The 27,791-nt window shown below is 37.4% G+C and overlaps 1 protein-coding gene across 2 annotated transcripts in view; it reads left to right on the top strand.

Moving 5' to 3' along the window:
* The window catches only part of LOC143020290 (uncharacterized), a 113,868-nt gene that overhangs the window by 49,083 nt on the left and 36,994 nt on the right, over positions 1-27,791 (top strand). For both annotated transcript variants that reach the window (XM_076176536.1, XM_076176537.1), the window contains exons 2-6: positions 18,943-19,314; positions 21,235-21,357; positions 22,171-22,382; positions 22,650-22,751; positions 27,524-27,790. In XM_076176536.1, the coding sequence (XP_076032651.1) occupies positions 18,943-19,314; positions 21,235-21,357; positions 22,171-22,382; positions 22,650-22,751; positions 27,524-27,790 (1,076 nt within the window). The remainder of the gene's footprint in view (positions 1-18,942; positions 19,315-21,234; positions 21,358-22,170; positions 22,383-22,649; positions 22,752-27,523; position 27,791) is intronic.

Here is a 27,791-nt window from a genome sequence, read left to right on the forward strand (position 1 = left end):
TCTTTACCTGCACAGAACAATGGGGGGTGACGCTCCTGTCTCGGACTATGGATGCCTTGGGTTCAATACCCGTTAGGTTTCGGGCAGTTCAAATTTCCCGGATAACCTCCTTTACAATGGCGGATATCAGTGGTTCAGAAGATTAGTTTTTGCATTTGTTAGCATAAAATCAGTATGATCCGGCTGATTACACCCAAGATTCAATATGCTCTTTGTTACAGTATATATATATATATATATATATATATATATATATATATATATGTGTGTGTGTGTGTGTGTGTGTGTGTGTGTGTGTGTGTGTGTGTATATATATATATATATGTGTGTGTGTGTGTGTGTATATATATATATATATGTATATATATATATATATATATATATATATATATATATATATATATATATATATATATATATATATATATATCCTCACCAAGTCGAATTACCTTGGTCAAGTATGACTGTATCACCCTCTAAGATATAGGCCGCTCCGGCTGACCGAGAGAAGCGAGCTCTAAACCGGGAAGTAACACTATAGTAGACATACGCAATGGCTAGGAGGCAGGAGGCTATCTTGCATCGTTTAGTGCCACTTGTGCTGGTGACCCTCACTTGCTCCTGGCCTTGAGTACAGGGCAGCATCGGCCTCAGTGCCTCCATAAGTTGAGAGAACCCTAATATTGAAGTTTCTTCCTGTTCGTATCTTGTGTACCAATATATACAGTATATATATATATATATATATATATATATATATATATATATATTTATATATATATATATATACATATATATATATACATATGTATATATATATATATATATATATATATATATTTATATATATATATACATATGTATATACTCATATATATATATATATATATTATTCAACCACAAACAACTTTTAATTCCATGCCATCGCAATCGAAACTGAAGAATCGCTCGATGGAGACATTTTGTTGGAAATTGAAACGTGGACGAGCCGAGGATTCGAACCCAGCTAACCCGTAACAAAGTTACAGTGACTTAAACCAATGCATGGAATTAAAAGTTGTTTGTGGTTGAATAATATCAATTGATCGCTGGGAACCATTCAGTGTAGATGTATATTCATATATATATATATATATATATATATATATATATATACATATATATATATATATATATATATATATATATATATGCAAAACAAATCACTAAGCACACGTGACATCAAAACTTGCAGAAACCACTTGGAAATTAAAAGAAATGAATACAGAACGTTTTCGTCTATTCAAGACATTATCAGTGTACAAAGAATCCTTTGTACCCTGATGATGTCTTGAATAGACGAAAACTTTCGGTATTCATTTCTCTTATTTTCCAAGTGGTTTCTGCAAATATATATATATGTATATATATATATATATATATATATATATATATATATATATATATATATATATATATATATATATATATATATGTGTGTGTGTGTATTTACCTAGTTGTATTTTACGGGAAGGGGAGCTATGCTCGTGGGGTCCCGTCTTCATATCTCATTTTATCTAAACTATTTTTAAATTCATGTATTGTTTTTGCACACACCACTTTCTCATCTAACTTGTTCCAACTGTCTATTACTCTGTGAGGAAAGCTGTTCTTTTTTAAATCTCTTCTATAGCTGTCTTTTTTTATTTTCTTTCCATGTCCTCTTGTATTTCTGTCATCCCATTTTATCAGATTCTCTCTATCAGTTATTTCTATGCCTTTTATGATTCTGTAAATAGCTATCAAATCTCCTCTCTCTCTTCTTTGCTCTAGTGTCTGTAGTTCAAGTTTTTCTAGTCTCTCTTCATATGATAGTTTTGAGAGTGTTGGTGCCAATTTTGTAATTGCTCTTTGTATTCTTTCAAGTTTTTTTATACATTTTTTTGTACTTGGTGACGATACCGTTGCTGCATATTCCAATCTTGGTCTTATCAGGGTGATTAGGATTTTCTTCACCATTTCTTCATCCAGGTATGTAAATGCAACTTTGATTGTTCTTATTAAATTATAAGTTTCTCCAAAAATCTTATTTATATGTTTCTCAGGTGACATATTATTCATAACAATGACTCCCAGGTCCTTCTCATTTTCTACTTTTTTTATTCCTTCTTCTCCCAATTTATATGATCCTGTTATTCTGTTTTTGCTTTTTCCAAATTTCATTATACTACACTTTTTTGTATTGAACTCCATCTCCCACTTCCTACTCCATTCTTGTACTTTATTTAGATCTCTCTGTAGTGATTCACAATCTTCTTCAGTTTTCACTCTTTTCAGTAGTTTTGCATCATCTGCAAAGAAGCTCATATAGCTTTCAATTCCTTCATCCATATCATTAATATATATAGCAAACATTATTGGGACCAGAACTGTTCCTTGCGGAACACCGCTTATTACTTCATCCCATTTTGAGTGCTGGTTTCTTATCACTACTCTCATTTTTCTTTCTTGCAAAAAGTCCTCCATCCAATTTAGTAGTTTGCCCTGTATTCCTCCTTCAGTTTCTAATTTCTTAAGCAACTTCTTATGTGGTACTTTGTCAAAAGCTTTCTTTAGATCTAAAAATGCACAGTGTGCCCATCCATCTCTTTCTTGTATTATATCTATTAGCCTTGAATAGAAACATATTAAATTGGTGACGCATGATCGTCCTTGTCTGAATCCAAATTGCCTTTGTTTTTTTCTAAATATTTTACCCATCTACTTTTGATAATTCTTTCACCAATTTTTGCTATTGTACTTGTTAGAGAGACTGGTCTATAGTTGGTAGGTTCTTCTTTATTTCCTCCTTTATATATAGGTACTATATTTGTTTTTTTCCAATCTTCTGGAACTTTTCCTTCTTTCAAGGAACTATTTAGTATGCTATGTATTTTGTCTGCCAGTTCATTCCTGCATTCTTTCAGTATCCAGTTTGCTATTTCATCTGGTCCATGCGATTTTCTGATATCAAGATTACTCATGTAAGTTAATATTTCATTCTTTGTTACTTCTATTTCTTCCATAGGGGGACTTTCTCTTTCCATTCGTTCTCTTCAGTTTGTATGTTCTCCCTTGTAAACACTGATTTAAAATGTTTGTTCATAATTTCCGCCATTTCCATTTCCTCAGTGTATTCAACTCCCTCCTGTCTTAATTTCTCCAAGTCTTGTTTGTTTTTCAGTTTATTATTTACAAATCTGTAGAATAGTTTTGATTGATCTTTACACTTTTCTATGATATCTTTTTCATATTTTCTCTTTTTCTCTCTGCACATTTGTACATATTCATTTCTATAACAGGTATATATTTTCCATTTTTCAGGTCTTCTGTCTTTTTTCGATCTGGTCCAGGCTTTGTCTCTTTTGTCTTTTAACTCCCTACAGCTTTTGTTGTACCAGCTTTTTACATATTCTTTTTCTTGTTTTTGTCTTGGGACATACTTTTCCACTTCTTTTTTTTTTTTTTTTTGTAAATTTTTGTCAAAATATTCCATTTCTCTTCTACTGTTGTTTCTTCTTTGTATATTTCTTCCCAGTTTTCCTTTTGAAAGAATTCTCTTATTTGATCAAAGTTTGTTTTTTCATACATCATTCTTCCTTTTCTGTATTGTTCATTTCTTTTCATATATTTTTCTTCATTAACTTCCAGTTCAATCAATATGTGGTCACTTTTACTTATTGGTGTTTTATATTCAATTTTGTCCACTATTCTAGGTTCGGATGTAATTACTAGGTCTAGTTTCGATGGCTCTTCTTCATTTCTATACCTAGTGTTCTCCTGTATCCATTGTGTCATTGTATGGTCAGTAACCATCTCGAGTAGAGCGTTTCCCCATGAGCCGTCTCCACCCTTTACTGTCATTTCTTCCCAGCAGATTTCTTTGCAATTAAAGTCGCCCATCATAACTATTTTTCCTCCCTCTTCCATTATCTTGTTTAATGTTATCTTTGTGTCCTCTAACATACTTTTATGTTCACTCTCTTCCCATGAGGCTGTTTTTTGGGGGCACATAATTTATCACAAACTTTCTGTTCTTCTTATCTCTGTCTTCTACTTCCATCATTATCATTTCTACTGTATTCTTTCCATATGTGACACCTTTCACGTTTATATCCTTCTTAGTCAGGAACAGTACTTCCATTGTCTGTACTATATTTCCCGAGCCTGAATTTCTCTTCGATTTGTTTAATTATTTCTGGTTCATCTTCCTGAACTAATTCTAGTAAATTTCTTACTTTTTCATTTTCCTCTTTGATTCTTGTGGTTCTATCTGGGTTATGTTTCTCTTCCATTCCTAATATAATTATACATTTCTTTTTGTCTGCTAAGTCTCTTACTATATTCTCCTTCTGTCTCATGACTTTAATAACTGAGTTTTAAGTTTGTTCATTCATTTGCTGTCTGATTATGTCAGTGAATGCAACCTTGCTCTTTTCATGAATTTTTTTCCAACCCTCCTTGTTCTCCTTATTATTCTCCTTTAAGACTTTATTCTCCTCTTTTACTTCTTTTAACTGTTGTTTTAATTCTTCAATTTCCTTAGTTAAGTTTTTGTTCGCCTTCTCTAGTTCTTCCAATTTTTCAACTCTTCGTATAATACTGTCAACATTACCGAACCTACGCTCCAAGTCCTCGATCATCTTATCGACCTTCTCTTCTAGTCTTGTCTGTCTAGAAGAGACACTCTTAGTTTTCTGCTACTTCCATTGTGTTCTCTGTTTCCCTTTTGTTTTTCTCTTTAAATCCGTGGAAAATATTCTCATCACTTTCTACTGTATTGCTCTTGTCTATACTTCTAATCTTTACATTTTTATTAGACATTTCATTATCATCGGGAGGCCTTTTGTTTACCTTTCGCCTGTCTGCCTGGGCCAAGTCTACTCCTTCCTCATTTCCTTCCATTTCCCTCAGTAATCCCTCCCCTTTTCCTCTTTCCCTACTTTCCTACTACTCCACGAGCAATTTCCCCCCACCCTGTAAAAACAATAGGCACTTCTCTTTGCGTTGGGATCCACAGACTTCAATTTTCTTCAGAACGTCTTCTAAGCCGTCCATTCGTTGAAGTGTGTGTGTGTGTGTGTGTGTGTGTGTGTGTGTGTGTGTGTGTGTGTATTTACCTAGTTGTATTTACCTTTGTATTTTACGGGAAGGGGAGCTATGCTCGTGGGGTCCCGTCTTCATATCTCATTTTATCTAAACTATTTTTAAATTCATGTATTGTTTTTGCACACACCACTTTCTCATCTAACTTGTTCCAACTGTCTATTACTCTGTGAGGAAAGCTGTTCTTTTTCAAATCTCTTCTATAGTTGTCTTTTTTTATTTTCTTTCCGTGTCCTCTTGTATTTCTGTCATCCCATTTTATCAGATTCTCTCTATCAGTAATTTCTATGCCTTTCATGATTCTGTAAATAGCTATCAAATCTCCTCTCTCTCTTCTTTGCTCTAGTGTCTGTAGTTTAAGTTTTTGTAGTCTCTCTTCATATGATAGTTTTGAGAGTGTTGGTGCCAGTTTTGTGATTGCTCTTTGTATTCTTTCAAGTTTTTTTATACATTTTTTTGTACTTGGTGACCATATCGTTGCTGCATATTCCAATCTTGGTCTTATCAGGGTGATTAGGATTTTCCTCACCATTTCTTCATCCAGGTATGTAAATGCCACTTTGATTGTTCTTATTAAATTATAAGTTTCTCCAAAAATCTTATTTATATGTTTCTCAGGTGACATATTATTCATAACAATGACTCCCAGGTCCTTCTCATTTTCTACTTTTTTTATTCCTTCCTCTCCCAAATTATATGATCCTGTTATTCTGTTTTTGCTTTTTCCAAATTCCATTATACTACACTTTTTTGTATTGAACTCCATCTCCCACTTCCTACTCCATTCTTGTACTTTATTTAGATCTCTCTGTAGTGATTCACAATCTTCTTCAGTTTTCACTCTTTTCAGTAGTTTTACATCATCTGCAAAGAAGCTCATATAGCTTTCAATTCCTTCATCCATATCATTAATATATATAGCAAACATTATTGGGGCCAGAACTGTTCCCTGCGGGACACCGCTTATTACTTCATTCCATTTTGAGTGCTGATCTCTTATCACTACTCTCATTTTTCTTTCTTGCAAAAAGTCTTCCATCCAATTTAGCAATTTACCTTGTATTCCTCCTCCATATTCTAATTTCTTAAGCAACTTCTTATGTGGTACTTTGTCAAAAGTTTTTTTTTAGGTCTAGAAATGCACAATCAGCCCATCCATCTCTTTCTTGTATTATATCTATTAGCCTTGAATAGAAACATATTAAATTGGTGACGCATGATCGTCCTTGTCTGAATCCAAATTGCCTTGGATTTAGTACGTTGTTTTTTTCCAAGTATTTTACCCTTCTATTTTTGATAATTCTTTCACAAATTTTTGCTATTGTACTTGTTAGAGAGACTGGTCTATAGTTGGTAGGTTCTTCTTTATTTCCTCCTTTATATATAGGTACTATATTTGCTTTTTTCCAATCTTCTGGAACTTTTCCTTCTTTTAAGGAACTGCTTATTATGCTATGTATTTTGTCTGCCAGTTCATTCCTGCATTCTTTCAGAATCCAGTTTGCTATTTCATCTGGCCCATGCGATTTTCTGACATCAAAATTACCCAAGTGTGTCAATATTTCATTCTTTGTTACTTCTATTTCTTCCATAGGGGGGACTTTTTCTTTCCACTCAATCTCTTCAGGTTGTATATTTTCCCTTGTAAACACTGATTTAAAATGTTTGTTCATAATTTCTGCCATTTCCATTTCCTCAGTGTATTCAACTCCTCCTTGTCTTAATTTCTCCAAGTCTTGTTTGTTTTTCAGTTTATTGTTTACAAATCTGTAGAATAGTTTTGGTTGATCTTTACACTTTTTTTTAAACATCTTTTTCATATTTTCTTTTTTCCTCTCTGCACTTTTGTACATATTCATTTCTATAACCAGTATATATTTTCCATTTTTCAGGTCTTCTGTCTTTTTTCCATCTGGTCCAGGCTTTGTCTCTTTTGTCTTTTAACTCCCTACAACTTTTGTTGTACCAGCATTTTACATATTCTTTTTCTTGTTTTTGTCTTGGGACATACTTTTCCACTCCTTTTTTGTAAATTTTTGTCAAAATATTCCATTTCTCTTCCACTGATGTTTCTTCTTTGTATATTTCTTCCCAGTTTTCTTGTTGGAAGAATTCTCTTATTTTATCAAAGTTTGTTTTTTCATACATCATTCTTCCTTTTCTATATTGTTCATTTCTTTTCATATATTTTTCTTCATTAAGTTCCAGTTCAATCAATATGTGGTCACTTTTACCTATTGGTGTTTTATATTCAATCTTGTCCACTATTCTAGGTTCAGATGTAATTATTAAGTCTAGCCTCGATGGTTCTTCTTCATTTCTATACCTAGTGTTCTCTTGTATCCATTGTGTCATTGAATGGTCAGTAATCATCTCAAGTAGAGCATTTCCCCATGAGTCATCACCACTCTTTACTGTCATTTCTTCCCAGCAGATTTCTTTGCAATTAAAGTCGCCCATCATAACTATTCTTCCTCCGTCTTCCATTATTTTAGTTAATGCTATCTTTGTGTCCTCTAACATACTTTTATATTCACTCTCCTCCCATGAGGCTGTTTTCGGAGGCACATAATTGATCACAAATTTTCTGCTCTTCTTATCTCTGTCTTCCACTTCTATCATAATCATCTCTACTGTATTCTTTCCATATATGACACCTTTCACGTTTATATCCTTCTTAGTCAGGAACATAACTCCACCCCCTTGCTTTTTCTCTCTGTTTCTAATCCAATAATTGTATGCATCATGTCCTACACTGTTGGGTGGTAGTGGGTCTTTTAATTTTGTTTCTACAATTCCCATTATGTCCGGTTCTTTTTCTTTCAAATAATCATTCAGCTCATTCAATCCTGTTATTAATCCATCTATATTTGTGTAAGACACTCTTAGTTTTCTGCCACTTCCATTGTGTTCTCTGTTTCCCTTATGTTTTTCTTTTGTATGTCGAACTTCCTTAGTTTCATGTTCACTACTCTCCAATAGAATCTCTCTTTCTCTGACTCCGTTCTGTTCTCGTTTTTTGCCTTAGCTTCCAGTCTTTTCTGCTTTTCTTCCTCTCTTTCCTCTTTATTCATTTCTCTTTTTATCCATATCTTTTTGTATTGTTCACTTGTTGCTAGTTTCCCTGTTTTGGATAAGATATTCTCTGCCGTTGTTTGTGACTTGAATTTAATCTTAATTGGTCTGGTCTTGTCTGTGCTATACTTTCCGAGTCTAAATTTCTCTTCGATTTGTTTCATAATTTCTGGTTCATCTTCCTGAACTGATTCTAGTAATTGGCTTACTTTTTCATTTTCCTCTTTGATTCTTGTGGTTCTATCTGTGTTGTGTTTCACTTCCATTCCTAATATAATTATACATTTCTTCTTGTCTGCTAAATCCCTTACTATATTCTCCTTTTGTCTCATCACTTTAATAACTGAGTCTTCAGTATGTTCTTTCAATTGCTGTTTGACTATGTCAGTGAATGAAACCTTATTTCCTTCTTGGGTTTTCTTCCAATTTTTACTTTCTTTAGCTATCGTTTCTCTGTTTTCTTTACTATTCTTCTTCAATTCCTCATTCTCCACCTTTACCTCTCTTAACTGTCTTTTTAGGTCTTCTATTTCATCAGTTAAGTTTTTATTCGCCTTTTCCAGTTCTTCCAATCTTTCAACCCTTTGTAAAATGGTGTTCATATGACCTAACCTACTCTCCAAGTCCTCGATCACCTTATCAACCTTCTTCTCTAGTCTTGTCAGTCGGGGGGGGTTTGTGTCCCCCCCACTCTCTTTAAATCCCTTGAAAATATTCTCATCACTTTCTACTGTATTGTTCCTATCTATACTTCTAATCTTTACATTCTTATTAGACATTCCGTCGTCCTCCAGCTCGTCTTGTGGTCATTTGTTTACTTTACGGCGGTCTGTTTGGACCAAGTCCTCTACCTCCTCATTACCTTCCATTTTCCCAGCAATCCCTCCCCTTCTCCTCTTTCCTTACTTTCCCACTACCCCACGAGCAATTTCCCCCCACCCTGCAAATACAAAAAGGCACTTCTCTTTGCGTTGGGATCCACAATCTTCACTTTTCTTCAGAACGTTCTTCAAGCCGTCCGTTCGTTGAAAGTGTATTTACCTAGTTGTATTTACCTAGTTGTATTTTACGGGAAGGGGAGCTATGCTCGTGGGGTCCCGTCTTCATATCTCATTTTATCTAAACTATTTTTAAATTCATGTATTGTTTTTGCACACACCACTTTCTCATCTAACTTGTTCCAACTGTCTATTACTCTGTGAGGAAAGCTGTTCTTTTTCAAATCTCTTCTATAGTTGTCTTTTTTTATTTTCTTTCCGTGTCCTCTTGTATTTCTGTCATCCCATTTTATCAGATTCTCTCTATCAGTAATTTCTATGCCTTTCATGATTCTGTAAATAGCTATCAAATCTCCTCTCTCTCTTCTTTGCTCTAGTATCTGTAGTTTAAGTTTTTGTAGTCTCTCTTCATATGATAGTTTTGAGAGTGTTGGTGCCAGTTTTGTGATTGCTCTTTGTATTCTTTCAAGTTTTTTTATACATTTTTTTGTACTTGGTGACCATATCGTTGCTGCATATTCCAATCTTGGTCTTATCAGGGTGATTAGGATTTTCCTCACCATTTCTTCATCCAGGTATGTAAATGCCACTTTGATTGTTCTTATTAAATTATAAGTTTCTCCAAAAATCTTATTTATATGTTTCTCAGGTGACATATTATTCATAACAATGACTCCCAGGTCCTTCTCATTTTCTACTTTTTTTATTCCTTCCTCTCCCAAATTATATGATCCTGTTATTCTGTTTTTTGCTTTTTCCAAATTCCATTATACTACACTTTTTTGTATTGAACTCCATCTCCCACTTCCTACTCCATTCTTGTACTTTATTTAGATCTCTCTGTAGTGATTCACAATCTTCTTCAGTTTTCACTCTTTTCAGTAGTTTTGCATCACCTGCAAAGAAGCTCATATAGCTTTCAATTCCTTCATCCATATCATTAATATATATAGCAAACATTATTGGGGCCAGAACTGTTCCCTGCGGGACACCGCTTATTACTTCATTCCATTTTGAGTGCTGATCTCTTATCACTACTCTCATTTTTCTTTCTTGCAAAAAGTCTTCCATCCAATTTAGCAATTTACCTTGTATTCCTCCTTCATATTCTAATTTCTTAAGCAACTTCTTATGTGGTACTTTGTCAAAAGCTTTTTTTAGGTCTAGAAATGCACAATCAGCCCATCCATCTCTTTCTTGTATTATATCTATTAGCCTTGAATAGAAACATATTAAATTGGTGACGCATGATCGTCCTTGTCTGAATCCAAATTGCCTTGGATTTAGTACGTTGTTTTTTTCCAAGTATTTTAACCATCTACTTTTGATAATTCTTTCACAAATTTTTGCTATTGTACTTGTTAGAGAGACTGGTCTATAGTTGGTAGGTTCTTCTTTATTTCCTCCTTTATATATAGGTACTATATTTGCTTTTTTCCAATCTTCTGGAACTTTTCCTTCTTTTAAGGAACTGCTTATTATGCTATGTATTTTGTCTGCCAGTTCATTCCTGCATTCTTTCAGAATCCAGTTTGCTATTTCATCTGGCCCATGCGATTTTCTGACATCAAAATTACCCAAGTGTGTCAATATTTCATTCTTTGTTACTTCTATTTCTTCCATAGGGGGGACTTTTTCTTTCCACTCAATCTCTTCAGGTTGTATATTTTCCCTTGTAAACACTGATTTAAAATGTTTGTTCATAATTTCTGCCATTTCCATTTCCTCAGTGTATTCAACTCCTCCTTGTCTTAATTTCTCCAAGTCTTGTTTGTTTTTCAGTTTATTGTTTACAAATCTGTAGAATAGTTTTGGTTGATCTTTACACTTTTCTATAACATCTTTTTCATATTTTCTTTTTTCCTCTCTGCGCTTTTGTACATATTCATTTCTATAACCAGTATATATTTTCCATTTTTCAGGTCTTCTGTCTTTTTTCCATCTGGTCCAGGCTTTGTCTCTTTTATCTTTTAACTCCCTACAACTTTTGTTGTACCAGCATTTTACATATTCTTTTTCTTGTTTTTGTCTTGGGACATACTTTTCCACTCCTTTTTTGTAAATTTTTGTCAAAATATTCCATTTCTCTTCCACTGATGTTTCTTCTTTGTATATTTCTTCCCAGTTTTCTTGTTGGAAGAATTATCTTATTTTATCAAAGTTTGTTTTTTCATACATCATTCTTCCTTTTCTATATTGTTCATTTCTTTTCATATATTTTTCTTCATTAAGTTCCAGTTCAATCAATATGTGGTCACTTTTACCTATTGGTGTTTTATATTCAATCTTGTCCACTATTCTAGGTTCAGATGTAATTATTAAGTCTAGCCTCGATGGTTCTTCTTCATTTCTATACCTAGTGTTCTCTTGTATCCATTGTGTCATTGAATGGTCAGTAATCATCTCAAGTAGAGCATTTCCCCATGAGTCATCACCACTCTTTACTGTCATTTCTTCCCAGCAGATTTCTTTGCAATTAAAGTCGCCCATCATAACTATTCTTCCTCCGTCTTCCATTATTTTAGTTAATGCTATCTTTGTGTCCTCTAACATACTTTTATATTCACTCTCCTCCCATGAGGCTGTTTTCGGAGGCACATAATTGATCATAAATTTTCTGCTCTTCTTATCTCTGTCTTCCACTTCTATCATAATCATCTCTACTGTATTCTTTCCATATATGACACCTTTCACGTTTATATCCTTCTTAGTCAGGAACATAACTCCACCCCCTTGCTTTTTCTCTCTGTTTCTAATCCAATAATTGTATGCATCATGTCCTACACTGTTGGGTGGTAGTGGGCCTTTTAATTTTGTTTCTACAATTCCCATTATGTCCGGTTCTTTTTCTTTCAAATAATCATTCAGCTCATTCAATCCTGTTATTAATCCATCTATATTTGTGTAAGACACTCTTAGTTTTCTGCCACTTCCATTGTGTTCTCTGTTTCCCTTATGTTTTTCTTTTGTATGTCGAACTTCCTTAGTTTCATGTTCACTACTCTCCAATAGAATCTTTCTTTCTCTGACTCCGTTCTGTTCTCGTTTTTTGCCTTAGCTTCCAGTCTTTTCTGCTTTTCTTCCTCTCTTTCCTCTTTATTCATTTCTCTTTTTATCCATATCTTTTTGTATTGTTCACTTGTTGCTAGTTTCCCTGTTTTGGATAAGATATTCTCTGCCGTTGTTTGTGACTTGAATTTAATCTTAATTGGTCTGGTCTTGTCTGTGCTATACTTTCCGAGTCTAAATTTCTCTTCGATTTGTTTCATAATTTCTGGTTCATCTTCCTGAACTGATTCTAGTAATTGGCTTACTTTTTCATTTTCCTCTTTGATTCTTGTGGTTCTATCCGTGTTGTGTTTCTCTTCCATTCCTAATATAATTATACATTTCTTCTTGTCTGCTAAATCCCTTACTATATTCTCCTTTTGTCTCATCACTTTAATAACTGAGTCTTCAGTATGTTCTTTCAATTGCTGTTTGACTATGTCAGTGAATGAAACCTTATTTCTTTCTTGGGTTTTCTTCCAATTTTTACTTTCTTTAGCTATCGTTTCTCTGTTTTCTTTACTATTCTTCTTCAATTCCTCATTCTCCACCTTTACCTCTCTTAACTGTCTTTTTAGGTCTTCTATTTCATCAGTTAAGTTTTTATTCGCCTTTTCCAGTTCTTCCAATCTTTCAACCCTTTGTAAAATGGTGTTCATATGACCTAACCTACTCTCCAAGTCCTCGATCACCTTATCAACCTTCTTCTCTAGTCTTGTCAGTCGGGGGGGGGGGGGGGGGGTTGTGTCCCCCCCACCCTCTTTAAATCCCTTGAAAATATTCTCATCACTTTCTGCTATATTGCTCCTATCTATACCTCTAATCTTCACATTCCTATTAGACATGTCGTCATCATCCAACTCGTCTTGGGGTCGTTTGTCTACCTTACGGCGGCCCGTCAGGGCCATTTCCTCCACTTCCTCATTACCTTCCATTTCCCCAGCAATCCCTCCCCCTCTCCTCTTTCCTTACTTTCCCACTACCCCACGAGCAATTTCCCCCCACCCTGCAAATACAAAAAGGCACTTCTCTTTGCGTTGGGATCCACAATCTTCACTTTTCTTCAGAACGTTCTTCAAGCCGTCCGTTCGTTGAAAGTGTGTGTGTGTGTGTGTGTGTGTGTGTGTGTGTGTGTGTGTGTGTGTGTGTATGTGCGTGCGTGTGTACCAGGTGGCTACAAGAAATGAAAGTCAAATAGTGGGAAGTACACTGTAATCTCTGATACCACTAACAACTAATGCGTGTGAATACAAAGAGAGCTGGCTCCGAGCTGACGCCAAGCTGCCAATTCGCGTCAAAGACGTGCATCGCATTTGCGATATCCAATATAATTACAATTATACACAATGATTATACATAATTACAATAAATAATAAAACAACAAACAACAAAACATATGACAATTTTATAAAGAAGGGAAAACATATAATTCCCCAAATAAGCAACACACAAGTACAATAATAATGGTATGATATACAACATACCACTCTAACACATCGCTCGGCCAGCACCACTCGGTGTCCCCACCCAGCAAACAAGAAAAAGACTGACCGAGGCAAGGAGAATCCAAAATACACAAGGACAAACCACACACACACCACATATGCAACAGTGGCAGACAAAAATGTGGGAAAAATGGATACAAAGCACACCCAATACATTAAATAAACACATACATAATTACATAAAGGCAATACATACAAACACATAAAGGAAAATAAGATTGGCGCCAGTGAACAAAAATACAAATACAGCAATTGCCGGACGTCCGGGACATGATACTTAATATCTAAACACGACAAAATACAATTCAAAACAGTACACTTAAGAGCTAAACAATAGTTACACATTATAACCAAGAAAGGGACACACACAAAAAAATTTAACATCACAAAGAATACATAACAATACACAATGAAAGTTTAGGTAATTACAGGACCCCTTGACCTAAGGTCATAATTATGAGGGGTAGATAAACAAGGCATAGTTCTTACAGTGGGCCCTGGAGGAGGCCGGGTAAAGGCAAGGATAGGCACTTGAGTCTTCTTGAGCCTATCAGAGTGTGAAATCTCGCCAAGGCCTGTAGAAGGGTAAAAAATCCTGAACTTGTTAGGGTGTAGGCGTTCAGTCACCAAAAGGGGGCCTTCAAATTTACAATTCAATTTCGACTGGCGATCAGGCATGCTTTTGAAGACATGATCACTAACACCGATGGTCACAGGTTTTGCACGAGCATGTTGTTGTTTCAAAGTGTCGGCCTTTGAAACATCCAGTTTATCTCTTACAGAATTATAAATGGCACGCATCACATGACTCTGGGTTTTACTGTAGTCATCTAAATTGTAGAGGGGACGAGCAGGGCTGTCTAGCACATCACATGGGAGCCGTTTCTCAACTCTAAAGATAACATAATGAGGCGTTTTGCCTGTAGAAACATTAATGGTGCTATTGATACAAGCACTGACATGGGGGAGCCAATCCTCCCAAGACTCATGAAAGTTACTAGCAAGGTGACGTGGGATCTCTAAAATTTTCCTCTTCGTCCTCTCAACAAGAACATTGGACGCCGGATGATAAGCAGTCACGAACGTCTGGTTGATGCCGTAACGTTTGCAAATACCTGCCAAAACCTCGTTCCTAAATTCCGTCCCATTATCACTAAGGAGCACCGAAGGAGTGGTGTATAGACACAACACATGGGAAACTAAAGCATGTGCTACAACTGGTGCAGATTTGTTACGTAAGGGAGCTAAGACTACAAAACGACTAAAGTGGTCCACACACACAAGGACATACACAGAGCCTTGAGTGCTACGAGGCAGTTGCAAAAGGTCTATAGCCACAGTCTGAAAAGGGCGAGAAGGAGTAGGGTACTCTAAAATGGGAGCAGTGCTCGTAGAACCTTTGTTCTGGGCACAAGAACTACACCGGGCTACATGAGAGGTAATGTCTAGTCGCATCTTAGGCCAATAATACTTCTTACGCGCCATGGCCAGAGTTTTGTCACGACCTGGGTGACCAGCCTGAGGGGCATCATGAGCAAGGGACAAAACAATGGGAACTAGAGACTCAGGAATCACTAGCTGTGCCACATCTTGCTCAAACACTTCCACATTACGAATGAGAACCTTGTCCTGCAGGGAAAATTGGGACTGAGGTACTGGTAAAGCTGGTAAGGTGGAATCATCACCAGACTCCAAAGCATAAATGACTGCAGACCAAACAGGGTCTTCACGCTGAGCTTTGGCCAGATCTTGCAGGGAAAAGTTATGAATCACTGTAACAGCAGCAACAGGGATATTACGTGAAAGTGCATCAACAGCGTGGTTCGCACGCCCCGGGATATGTTTAAGGGTTGGATTGAATTCCTCGATCGTGAGGAACCATCTGGCTAGACGGCCTGAAAGATTTTTGCCCTTGAAAAGCTGAGTGACAGCAGTGTGGTCCGTGTAGACTGTAATAGGATATCCAAAAATGATATCACGGAAGTGCTTTAAAGCCCACACCACTGCCAGGGCCTCTAAATGAGTAACAGAGTAACGGGACTCGAAGAATGCGACTACCATATGCAATAACATGAGGTTTACATCCATCTACTTGTTGCATGAGTACAGCTCCAATGCCTGTACCAGAAGCATCTGTACAAATGGTAAAGGGGATACTATAATCAGGGAAGACCAACACAGGCGCTTCAGTAAGAGCAAGCTTCAAGGAATCAAAACTTTTCTGATGAACATCACGCCACTGGAAGGAAGAGTCCTTCTTGAGGAGGCGAGTGAGAGGAGAAGCAATTGAAGCAAAGTCTTTAATGAATGCACGATAGTATCCTGGAAGTCCAAGGAAGGAACGTACATGTTCAACTGTCTTCGGTATAGGGAAGTCTCTCACCGCCTTGATTTTATCACCTGTGGTGTGGATACCATGTTTGTCTACAACATGACCTAGGAATTGGATACTAGACTTGAAAAGGAACACTTGGGTAAGTTGAGTTTCAACCCAGCTTCAGCAAAACGTTGCAAGACCATGGACAACTTAGTAAAGTGGCTTTCCACATCTTTGGAAACTAAAATCAAATCATCCAGGTAAACAAAAAGTCCATCTCCAACTAAGCCATGAAAAATGGAGTTAACTAAGTGCTGGCAAGTCAAAGGAGTATTCCGCAAACCCATGGGGCAACGAAGCCATTCATAGTGCCCACTGGGAGTCGAGAAGGCCGTGACTTTACGTGACTTCTCCTCCAGGGGTATCTGCCAAAAACCTGCTTTTAAATCTAAGGTGGTGAACACCATATTACCAGTGCCAATGGACTGAAGAAGCTCGCTTAAGAGAGGCAGAGGATAATGGTCTGGAATAGTGACCTCGTTAACTCTCCTGTAATCAACAACAGGACGAAAAAAATCCATCTTTCTTAGGCATCAGGAGAAGAGGCGAGTTCCACTCTGAGTGGGACTCCTGTACAACACCTTCACGCAATAAATCGTCAACCAAGGACTGGGCTATAAGCCGACGAGAGTGAGGTAGCCTGTAAGAGGGGACGTAAACAGGATGAGTACCTGGTTGAAGATCAATTCTATGAACCACACGGTCCGTAACCCCTAACGGATCACCTGGTAAAGCCAAAGCCTGACGGTGAGTAACTAACAGGTCAAGGAGACGAGGCGTCTCTTCAGGAAAATCAATCTCGCCTACAAATGTGGCAAACTCAGAAGCTAAGTGAGCAGGGTCACGAGTTGGAGGAGACTGTAGTACAGAAGCTGCTATAATGATAATAGGCGAGTCCTGGAAAGTAGCAACGTGTACCACCTCAAAGGAGCCTAAGTGACTGCCAGGAGAGAGAGGAATAGGAGCACCCGTGACGTTGGTTACCATCGCCGTGGTGACATGATCCTCGCGAACAGTGGAGAGAGTTCCTTCTAGTGCAAGCCGACAAATACGAATAGAGTCAGGCAAATAAACGAAGGCATCTTTGACATAGACATGATAGGATTTGACAACTGTAACCCACTGCGTAATAACATACAGCATTAATAGAAAACACTGACACTGAGCAAGAAATAATGTAAATATAACACACTTGCACAAAGCATGAAATAATGTGAAAAAAATAATATAGAGAAATCACATGGAAATGGGACACGAACGTAAGATAATGATATAATTCACACAAACAGAAGCATTGAAACACAGAAACAATGCAATACATATAGCAATAATGAAGAAAAAAAAATTATATTAAGACCGTAATGAGCAAAAATTACGTAAAAAAATATAATGCACTGATGCGTAAGTATACGCAAGACGTCACTGGCGAAAGAAAATCTAACCACTGAGGGGTAACATTTCAAAAAGTAAACAACTAGTGACGTCATAAAAATGGCCGCCCAAGGCACGACCGGTAGATATGAAATATGTATATACAACAATATGTCCACAAAATCTCAAAAAGGACAATACAGGTATGCCTAAGGCAAGGAAACATACAATACTGGTAAGTAACGAAAATAACTAATGTCTTCGGACGCGATGTATGAGCCGGCGTGGTAAACATGTACCGGCAGGGACGCCGACCAAGGCTTCATGCAATCCAAGCACGAATCCGTCCTCATCCAATCACCAATTCAAACTGCAATCCACACAGCAACCATAAAAGAGCGTCCCGCAAAAGCAGACGGCGATATCAGTCCAAAAGAAGGCCGAACACGAAGATTCTCGGGGGAAACGTCTCCCAATAAAATCACGTGGCGCTCTATGCAACCACAATGCTCCTGAACACCGCCTTTTAAATAAAAAGTCACTGGTCCAAAGTGAGAAAGCACTACTACTTCTCCCAAATAAGCAAATCCTGTAGCCTGTGGAATGAAAATGGGAGAAAAGAACGGACATAGACATGCAACTATTATGACCGGCTATAGTCCAGCGCTGCAATTTAAAGTCTTTTCTGAACGTTCACAATGGAAAAAAAAAATCACCGAAAAGATTGTTTTTACGCTGCCACCAAAATGTACCGGGTGGCTACAAGAAATGAAAGTCAAACAGTGGGAAGTACACTGTAATCTCTGATACCACTAACAACTAATGCGTGTGAATACAAAGAGAGCTGGCTCCGAACTGACGCCAATTCGCGCCATAAGACGTGCATCGCATTTGCGATATCCAATATAATTACAATTATACACAATGATTACACATAATTACAATAAATAATAAAACAACAAACAACAAAACATATGACAATTTTATAAAGACGGGAAAACATATAATTCCCCAAATAAGCAGCACACAAGTACAATAATAATGGTATGATATACAACATACCACGCTAACACACGTGCCTGTGTGTGTGTGTGCGCACGCACGCGAGTGAAAACAACTTTAATATGAAAAAAATATGGTGTACCATCCTTACTTGTGATGTTGCATTGAAAAAATTTAAACTAATCAAGTGAATTAGCAGAAATCTGCGAAATTGTTATACACTACAATGGTTTTGGGGTCCCACAAGTGCTTGGGTCAGTATTTTGGGGGCACAAGACTGTATTTAGGGGTCCTAAATCCCAGAGTGATGTTTTATTTACTTTATCCTTTCTTATTTCAATTGCCATTTGTGTTGTTTTTTATTGTAAGTGCAAAGAGGAGACTGGGGGATTCATATAATTTTGACAATCTTTTTTTATATTATTATTTTTTTTCATTGCAGATCCACCCTTGAGTGACCCTACTTCCACTCCACCGAATGACATCCAACGCCTAGAAAATGATGCGACAACGAACGATATGCCAGGAGACAAAGAATGTATTACAAAAAGACAAGAAGAAAAAGAAAAAGATGTAACAGACGAGAAATGGCAAACACCAAATGAAAAGGGTGAAGAATCAGAGTGGGAACAATGTAGACTGTTAAACGGAGATACTGACCTGAAGGAAGAGGAAAAAGATGACCACAAAGACAATGAGGAGACCGAAGACGAGGTGCAAAGGATATTGAGTTGGTGGCAGAAGTTCTGGCTAAGTCTGAAGCCAAACCCGAAGCTGTTACGGATCAAATTCATCGCCTTCTTCTCCGTAGGCGGTCAGTTGTTTTTGTTTTTCCTTTTTCACTTCTTTGTCATTATAGCAAAGATCATCAAACATTTTTCAGTGGCTATAAGTGTTTCCCTAATATTTAATGAATATTTACATATGTAAATGTATATTTCTACAGCCTAACAGCATATGTAATGTATTTCTCTTCATTTGTAGTTATGAAGATAGTTTCATAAACATTCATGAACATTTCGTGTGTTACTGGAGCAGTCTTGCGAGCTTCTCACGTCTTTTTGATGTGAAAGAATGCCATCGCAGGTAATGAACACAACGCGGCAGATACTGGCTGCAGTTTGTACCAAGATCTAAGAATATAAGGTCTAACCACTTCCGACCGAATTTCGAGGGAGTTGGCGCAGCGGGCCCGTGAACGTCACCTGGCTGTTCAAAGTGGGGTTAGCGGGTCCTATAGCTGTCAGTTGAAGCTGGTCCGTCGTTCGAAAATGACGTCGCCTTCGCTCGCATCGCTCCACGCAATTAGTTTTATTCTGACAAATATTATATAAAATATATATAAAATATTATAGTTCCTGCCTATATATATGAATATATAATATATATGATATATAATATATATATATAATATATAAAATATTATAGTTCCTGTCTTCCTTGGCGTTTCACATTTTTCTTCAGTGTATCACAAAGAGAAAATGGACTCAGCCAAATGACGTCAGAAGCTGCGCAGAAGAATGTAAACGGTCTGACCTGTATATTTAGACCTTGGTTTGTACCTTGTACCCAGACATAGTTTCCCAGCGACCATGTCTACCAGAATATATCTGATTTCTTAAAAGTTGTCTCTTTAAGTATTTGTGATAATTTTCCATCGCTCTTCCTCCTCCTGGTAGTTTCATGAATGTCAAGTTTGAAGAAATAATTAAAATGAATACAAATCGGGCTGAGACGAGTATAAGTGAAGACAAGTTGACCTTCGCTACGACAGGATTATCAAATTTCCAAGTTGGACATATGGACGAGACTGTATCCCAGCACAATGTATCGGGTCTAACATTTAATACAAGAACTTGAGGAAAAGGGCCAGGAATGCAGTAGATGCTCATTACATCATCATCCAACCAACACAAAAATCTAGAGGAGCAAATCAGGATAGCAACGGGAGTTGAGACACGTGACTGGACAAACAGATGAAAGAACGAAATCAGAGGGTAATCACACAGGGGTCACTGTGAAACAGGTTACATATAATAGTTGACAAAATGAGAGGAAGGAAGTAGTTCACACTGGGGCAGCCCACACTGGGACATAACTTACCTATTCAAGATTTTGCAGTGGCGCCCATACTCGAACATCACCAGTTCCAGAGCTTCGGTCATTAGCCGTGATCCCATACCCCACATAAAAGAATAAAGAAAATGGAAAGCATACAAAATGGTAGCAAATGCGTAGAAATGTGCATACATTGATAAATATAGAGCAAATACAGAAAACGAGTAAAACATGGCGACTTTCAGCTTCTAATGCGAATTTCGTTGTCTTCAGGAAACCCGTCCGTTATTCATTATGTTCATATAGCGAACCGTTCGTAAATGGGGACCCCGCTGTATAAAAGTCTCGTAGCACCCTTGTTCATTTCTTAAAGAAAGTCGTTTTTGGTGAAATATTAGGAAATTAAATGCTCTTATCTCTGAGTTTCCCTTCACATTAAAGTTCAGATATGGCAAGTTTCGTGATCAAACAAAAGTCACCCTTGATGACGTTGTATCCGAAAAACGAAAATCTAAAAAAAAAAATTAATATCCCTTTAGCGCCTTTGACTTCATCTTTTAAGCACGATATTGTTTCCAAGGAAGCAACTTATCCCCCTCCTCTCTCTATATATCTCTTAACATATTTCCTTACCATCTACCCAAGCCTGAAATGTGAATATTTGTGATCTTCCCAGGTATGATCGCTTTCCTGCCATTCCTGACGTTACACATGAAACAGTTGGGACTGACTGTGCGGGAGATCGCAGTCATCTACGCCATCCTTCCCATGGCCTCGATTATCGGGCCACCGATTTCGGGTAAGAACTTAGAGACTTCAATTCCCACGTAAGTCTTGTCTATTCGGAACTAATATTGCCTTGCGAAAGTATTGCGTCATAGATTGTTCAAGAGGTCTTCTGGTATCCTGGGTTTTCTAGTTTTTGGAACTTTTCGTTTCGATTTTTGGAAATTCTCGTTTGAGCGACATCTAATGTAGAGAGAGGCTATCTAAAATCAGGAGCTTTGTAAACCCATTTTCACACATTATGTTTTGGTGAACACCAGATGTTTTCATTTGACTGATCCCATCCTTACAAAAGTGAATGGAATTTCATGCTACATAAATCTTAAGAATAAATCTTGACATTTAAATGTGTTAATAATATCCCCATGTTAGCATTTTACAAGAGTATCCTCAAGCCAGGGACCAATGATGTGTACCTGCTTGTGGTAGTCCTTCAAGATGGACAGCAGAATTATCCATTTTCAAAATTGGTCAATCCCTTCACCTCAAATAAGGAATACAGCCTTGAAGGTCTCTGGACTAGGCCTAAGATCTCTCAAGCAACTTCAACTAGGTGGTTTTTTTTTTACCTTATCACACATGGAGAGCTGACTACCTATAGCTGCTCCCCTTCTACTGTCAGCTAATAACATAGAAACAGCCTCACAATAATACAAAGGACAGCAATTATTATTATCATTATCATCTATTCTCTATCCACAAATTCATTTGACAAGAACCCTAAATTTCTAGATCTCGCATCTGATACTCATGACTTTCAGCCCACATATCATCATCACACCTCTTAAGTCTCCTGTAGTTAAACTCTGATTGTCATCTCCCACAGGTCTCCTAGCTGATGCCTTTGGTCGCTACATTTTAGTCTTTGTGCTAAACTTGATACTGAATATGAGCTTGCATACTTCACTCTTGTTTGTGCCTAAAGTTCCAAAGAATGGTCTCAACCTAGAGTGCCACACAGACGGCTACTCCCTTGAGTGGCAGGCCTGTAACGAATGTTGGAGTGCTGACAATGGCACCAGCAATCTAGTTCTTAAGGTATGTCTTTCCTGGCAGATAATCAGTGTACCTTTTTGTGAATTTGATGATACAGTTGCAGTCCAACACCCCATAAAATATGATCACAGGGACTACAGTTGCTACATGACTACAAGGAGCAGTATTTTCTAGTACCTACACATTATTTCAGCAACTCTGGCTAAGAAGTGCTTGCCATACTTTTGAATAAATATGCTTTTCTATAGTGAACAACTTTTGTATGCAAGCTGCTGCTCCTTAAGCCTTCTCTCAAATTCTTCTCACCAGGGCTGCCACTTCACATGCCCAGACCCACCATCATCCAACCTGACCTTTTGTTTAAGTGATAGGATCAGCCAAAAGTGTATACAGGACTCCTTCAGCCAAAATGTAAGTTTCTTCAACAACTTGCCGAAGTGTGTTCTCTTTAAGGTGTAGATGAACCGGATATCATTCCTGTATTTATGACATTGTCATTGGATCCAATAATGGCTTATTGCTTTTGATGGTGCTGCAAGATAGCATATCGGAGCTGCCCATCTTCAAAACCTATCAACCCCCTCAATTCCAAGAGGTGTAGCCCTCAGGGGCTGACACTCAGTCTCTGGACTGGACCTAAGATCTCTATCAACTTTGACTGTATTTTTTTATATACAGTATTCTCAAACTTGGAGAGCTGACAACTGGCAACTACTCCTACAGCACAGGCATTGTTTTTTTTTTTTTTTTTCCATAGAAACCTGTGAGAGGACCTGAAGACCATTGCAAGCTGCTATAGGGCTGTGGATTTTCCACTTAGTAAAACTTGAGGGAAATTATTATTATTATTATCTTTATTGCTATTATTTTGTTATTGTTATTATTGGTGTTATTGGTTCAGTCATTGCCATTGTGGTCATCATTGTTGTAATCGTTCTACTGCAATCATCTACCGTATATACTCGTCTATAGGTCGATCTCGTGTATAGGTCGACCCCCCATTTTTGGCAAAAAATCTGGAATTTTCCATATACCTCATGTATAGGTCGAGTGGTTTGTTTTTGATTTTGGTACTGTGAGCATTCCACTGCCTTAATGCTTTGAAGTAGTATGGCTTGCCTGGTATAGCAATTGCTTATTATGGTTTTTTCACTTCATTAATTCTGATGTATTCTGGTTTATGTTTTTTAAAGTTCACTTTTTTTAATATTTAATAAGTTTCACTGAAATTGCCATTTCAGCGGAGTGAAAAACTTGAACAGATTGCCAAGTACGGTAGATTACCAAGTACGGTATTCGGAATAAACTGGCTAGGCGTGTTTCGTTAGAAACAAATTTAACCAACACTCAGAGTTGGGAGGAGCTGTTTGGTGGTGAAGATGACGACATCAAGGAAAACGATTTTGGTGGATTTCAGTTAAAATATTTAAGATTATACCATGTGTCACTGTAACAGTAACAAGTTGGCAACACTGAACAGTTTGTTTTCGTGATGGTGAGATCCATGCATTGTTTTGGTAATGGTAACAATAACATATACCATGTAGCAAGCTAAATTTGGGTAAATTTTTAGTTTCGACCAAGGGCGCAACATAGCAATAAAAATTTATTATTAATTTTGTAGATTATAATGTATCAACGTAATATGCAATTTTGTGATCGGAAATAAAAAAACAAGAAAGATGCTAAAACATTTCGTAAGTAATGAAGTCGTGTCGGACGAATAGTACGTCATATTTGTTATGATACATGCCGACGACGAAGAAATGAGAAGTTGGCGGGCTTTTCAACCACTTAGCTTGCTGGCTATACAAAGTTCTTGCAGCTTGAAGGAATGCATGTATCTCCGCTCCATAACATTCCTTCAAGAAAATGTATCTGGCGAGGTACTGTCGGAAGCACCGAGGCCGTCAATTGACAGACAAGATGGCGTTCCGATCCTATGCTTGTGGCAAGGTATTTTTCATTTTCACTTCCGCCCACAAAATTGCATATTACGTTGATACATTTTAATTTATAAAATTAATGATTAATTTTCTATTGCTATATTGCGCCCATGGTCGAAACTAAACTATAAAAAAATAAATAAATAAATAAATAAATTTGAGAATATCACAGCATTTCATTATTTTTTTAAAACAATTATGGGTACTGTAATAGTATACATGATATAATAAGCTCGCCTGTGTTAAGAAATTTAACAAACAGGTAAAACCACAGTATGGGGTTACCGTATCTAGAAGGAATTTTACATGTTTTAGTACGTACCGTGTATCTTATGTACCCATTGTTTACTGGTAGTATTTAGTAGGTAAATATTTTTATTTCTGAACCTAAAGAAAAGGTAAGAGTTCTTCCTAGCCTTTCTTGTCATGTCTGGATTTCAACCTAACAAGATTATTACTTGTGTATAGGTCGACCCCTAGGTTTTGGCCTAAAAAAAATCCTTAAGATTTCGACCTATAGACGAGTATATACGGTATGTTATTATCACGTTCACACACAAACACATTCACACCACTGGTGGATCTGGGGGGGTGGGGGTGGCTGAAGGGGCTGAAGCCCCTCCCAATTTTTTTCCTTTAACATCCCATTGTCAGAGAACTATTTGCTCGATTTTTTTCTTCTTCTTCTTCTTTAACCGACCCTCCTTTTAATTTATATCTAACGTATTTCGGATTTAATTGACACTGTCCGAAGGCCGAAAAGGGAATGTGAGTATTCATATGACAGCGTCATGGTGGTGTTGAAGCGCAATTGGCTTTCGTCGGTTTCAGTTAGATAGAGCATCGTACGATGTCGTCACGATGGCAATGAAAGCTGATTGGTCGAGGTGATCTCGTACGATGCTGTAGCACAACGCTGGGAAAGAGGGATGAAAAAGCTTGAAGTGGCGGTTTTATTTTTTGCCACACTTGTATTCTGTTTTTCAGGAAGAGCCATGTATGTGCGTGTGCATAAAGTTTTTACCATTACAATCTAATTTATTGACCATTTCCTCAATATACCTTTGCAAGTAGCTTCAAAATGCTTCTATATTTGTTCACATTTCAAATCCCCCAGCTGATTCGGGTCGCTTCGCTCGCTATCGCTTGCTTCCCACTCACTCATACATAGTTCAGCCGCCCCCCCAAGTTATTTTCTGGATCCGCCACTGATTCACACCCAAATCATTGAATAAGGTCTTCCATACAGAACACCAAACTCAGTTTATCTAAACCCTTTACACATCAACTCTACAGAAAAATCACACTCAAGTATGAACCTTGCTAGCATGTTCAGGACACCAACCAGCTCTAGGAGAGTATAAGCACAAAATAGGCCTGCAGACAAAATCATACTGCCTTAGATGCAGCCACAACACAAGACATTAAACACCTCATTCCATAATGCCCAACACTAGCAATCCCTAGACAGCAACACAACATTTCTTCCCTGAGTGATTTGTGGGCCCACCCAGTAGCTGTAGCTGGTAGCCATGTGTCCCCTACAAAAGAAACCAGTGGCAACAGGTTGATTGATCTAAAATTCTGTTTCCTCTTTAGTCTGCTTTTTGTATGTTTAGTCAAATTGAATGATGTGTTCATGTCACCTGCCAGTATGTGGTTTGTGTGTTCAGTGCTCGGAGAGGGCTGATGTAATTGGTGATATATAATTTGTGATATAATTAGTTTTCTTTAATATGTTTTATTTATCTGTTTTTGCATTGTGATTATTTCAGTTATTGTATCTTAGCATTTACTTTTATTTTATTTTTTTAGTGGTAGAAGGGTTTCCTATTGTGTGTTCATCTTTGTGTTTGTTTGTTTTTTTAACTATTCCATATTCAGTAATGTGAGTAGTGTGGATTGCAATGCTAGTTTAGTTTCTTGTATTAGTGCCATATGTATGTTGTGTAGGAATTGAAACGGTTCCAGATTTTGTGCACTGGTTTGTGTAATCAAGTGTGGTGCATTTGAAGTGTTCCCATGGATAGCATGTGTTACAAGTAGATATATGTGAATAATTTGCAGGTTTTATCCACCTGGTGCATGTGTATAGGACTGGGATAGTTTCTGTCTGTGACTAGGTGTAAGATAGGTAGCAGAGCGCTGACCTCTTAAAAAAAGTGGGGGGGGGGGGAATAGGTGACAGGAAGTAACAGATAGGATTGAATTTCTAGGCTGAATCAAGAGAGCAGGTACTAGCTATGTAGGACTGTACCTCCTTGCAGAAGTGGGGTTTAGTATAACATGTTTGCAGCCAGAAGGTATCAAGATCTCCTTTAGAAATTCCTCCTCTCTATTAGTGGTGCTGTATCTAGCTGGTATGTCATGTAGCACCAACAGAATCCCATAATAATAGTAACAATTGTTACCTTGAGTTTCACTGACTGGAAACCTCCAACTTCACAGGAACTGGCAGTGGTCCTTGAGTCCTCCCATTGATCTTGCTGAGAGAAACTTTGGACTGATGTCTGCATCGTAATAATGTAGGATCATTTCTGTGTCAGACTTGTAGTAGTACAAGGAGGAGAACACTGTCAATGAAAAAGTAGAGGAAATACAAGTCTGATAGGGAGAGATCTTAGGCCTAGTCCAGAAACTAAGTACTAGCCACTCAGGGCTGTGCCTCCAGATGGACTTGAGGATGTCAACAGGTTTTGAAGATGGTCAACAAAGATAACTCTCATGTCTGTCTCAGTGGACTACCTCTTGTAGGTACTCTTAATTGATATTGCACAATCCCCATGGTTTTTATTTAAATTAATATAAAAGGAGACTGTAGACCATATTACTTATTATAATTGTTGCCTTGAGTTTTATTGACTGGAAACCTCTAGCCCCATTGTAGCTAATATTGGTTCTCTGGCTCCCTATGGATTTCTCTGTGAAGAAACATCGGACTGATGTTTATGTTGTATCAGTGTGGGTTAGTTTCTGCATCTTTAGCTTATAGTAATAGGCAAGGAGCAGTCACTGGCTGCCACCTCTCCTTGTGTGAAAAGATGGAGGAAATACAGTGAAAGTTGATGAAGAGATCTTAAGACTGGTTTGGAGTCTTGTGCATCAGCTCCTTGGGGGCAGCACCTACAGATGGAGGTGAGGGTGCTGATGATTCTGAAGGCGAGTTGCGGGGAAACAAATCTCTCTGATGTCTATCTTGCAGAATTTACTGACTTATATAGTTTTCTATTCTTCCAGGTTGAACTTGCAGTCAACCTCAGCACCTCTTTTGTCAACAACACCTGTTCTTCTTCCATGTCCAATATCATCTTTAATGGCTTGAATTACATAGACCTTAGCTGCCCAGCTGTTGGCTGCCCCATTGAGTGCCATATTGAAGGAGCACCTGAATGTGGGTGGGGAGGCGGTGGTGTGGAGCAGTCTGAATTCTCTGTGACCTTTTGGGTTTATTTATTTCTTCGCCTTGGTGCAATTTTGGTCACAGCATCCACATTCACTATGGTGG

The sequence above is a fragment of the Oratosquilla oratoria genome, chromosome 39 (assembly GCF_046742065.1).
Source record: "Oratosquilla oratoria isolate Oo_2021 chromosome 39, ASM4674206v1, whole genome shotgun sequence".
NCBI lineage: Eukaryota > Metazoa > Arthropoda > Malacostraca > Stomatopoda > Squillidae > Oratosquilla > Oratosquilla oratoria.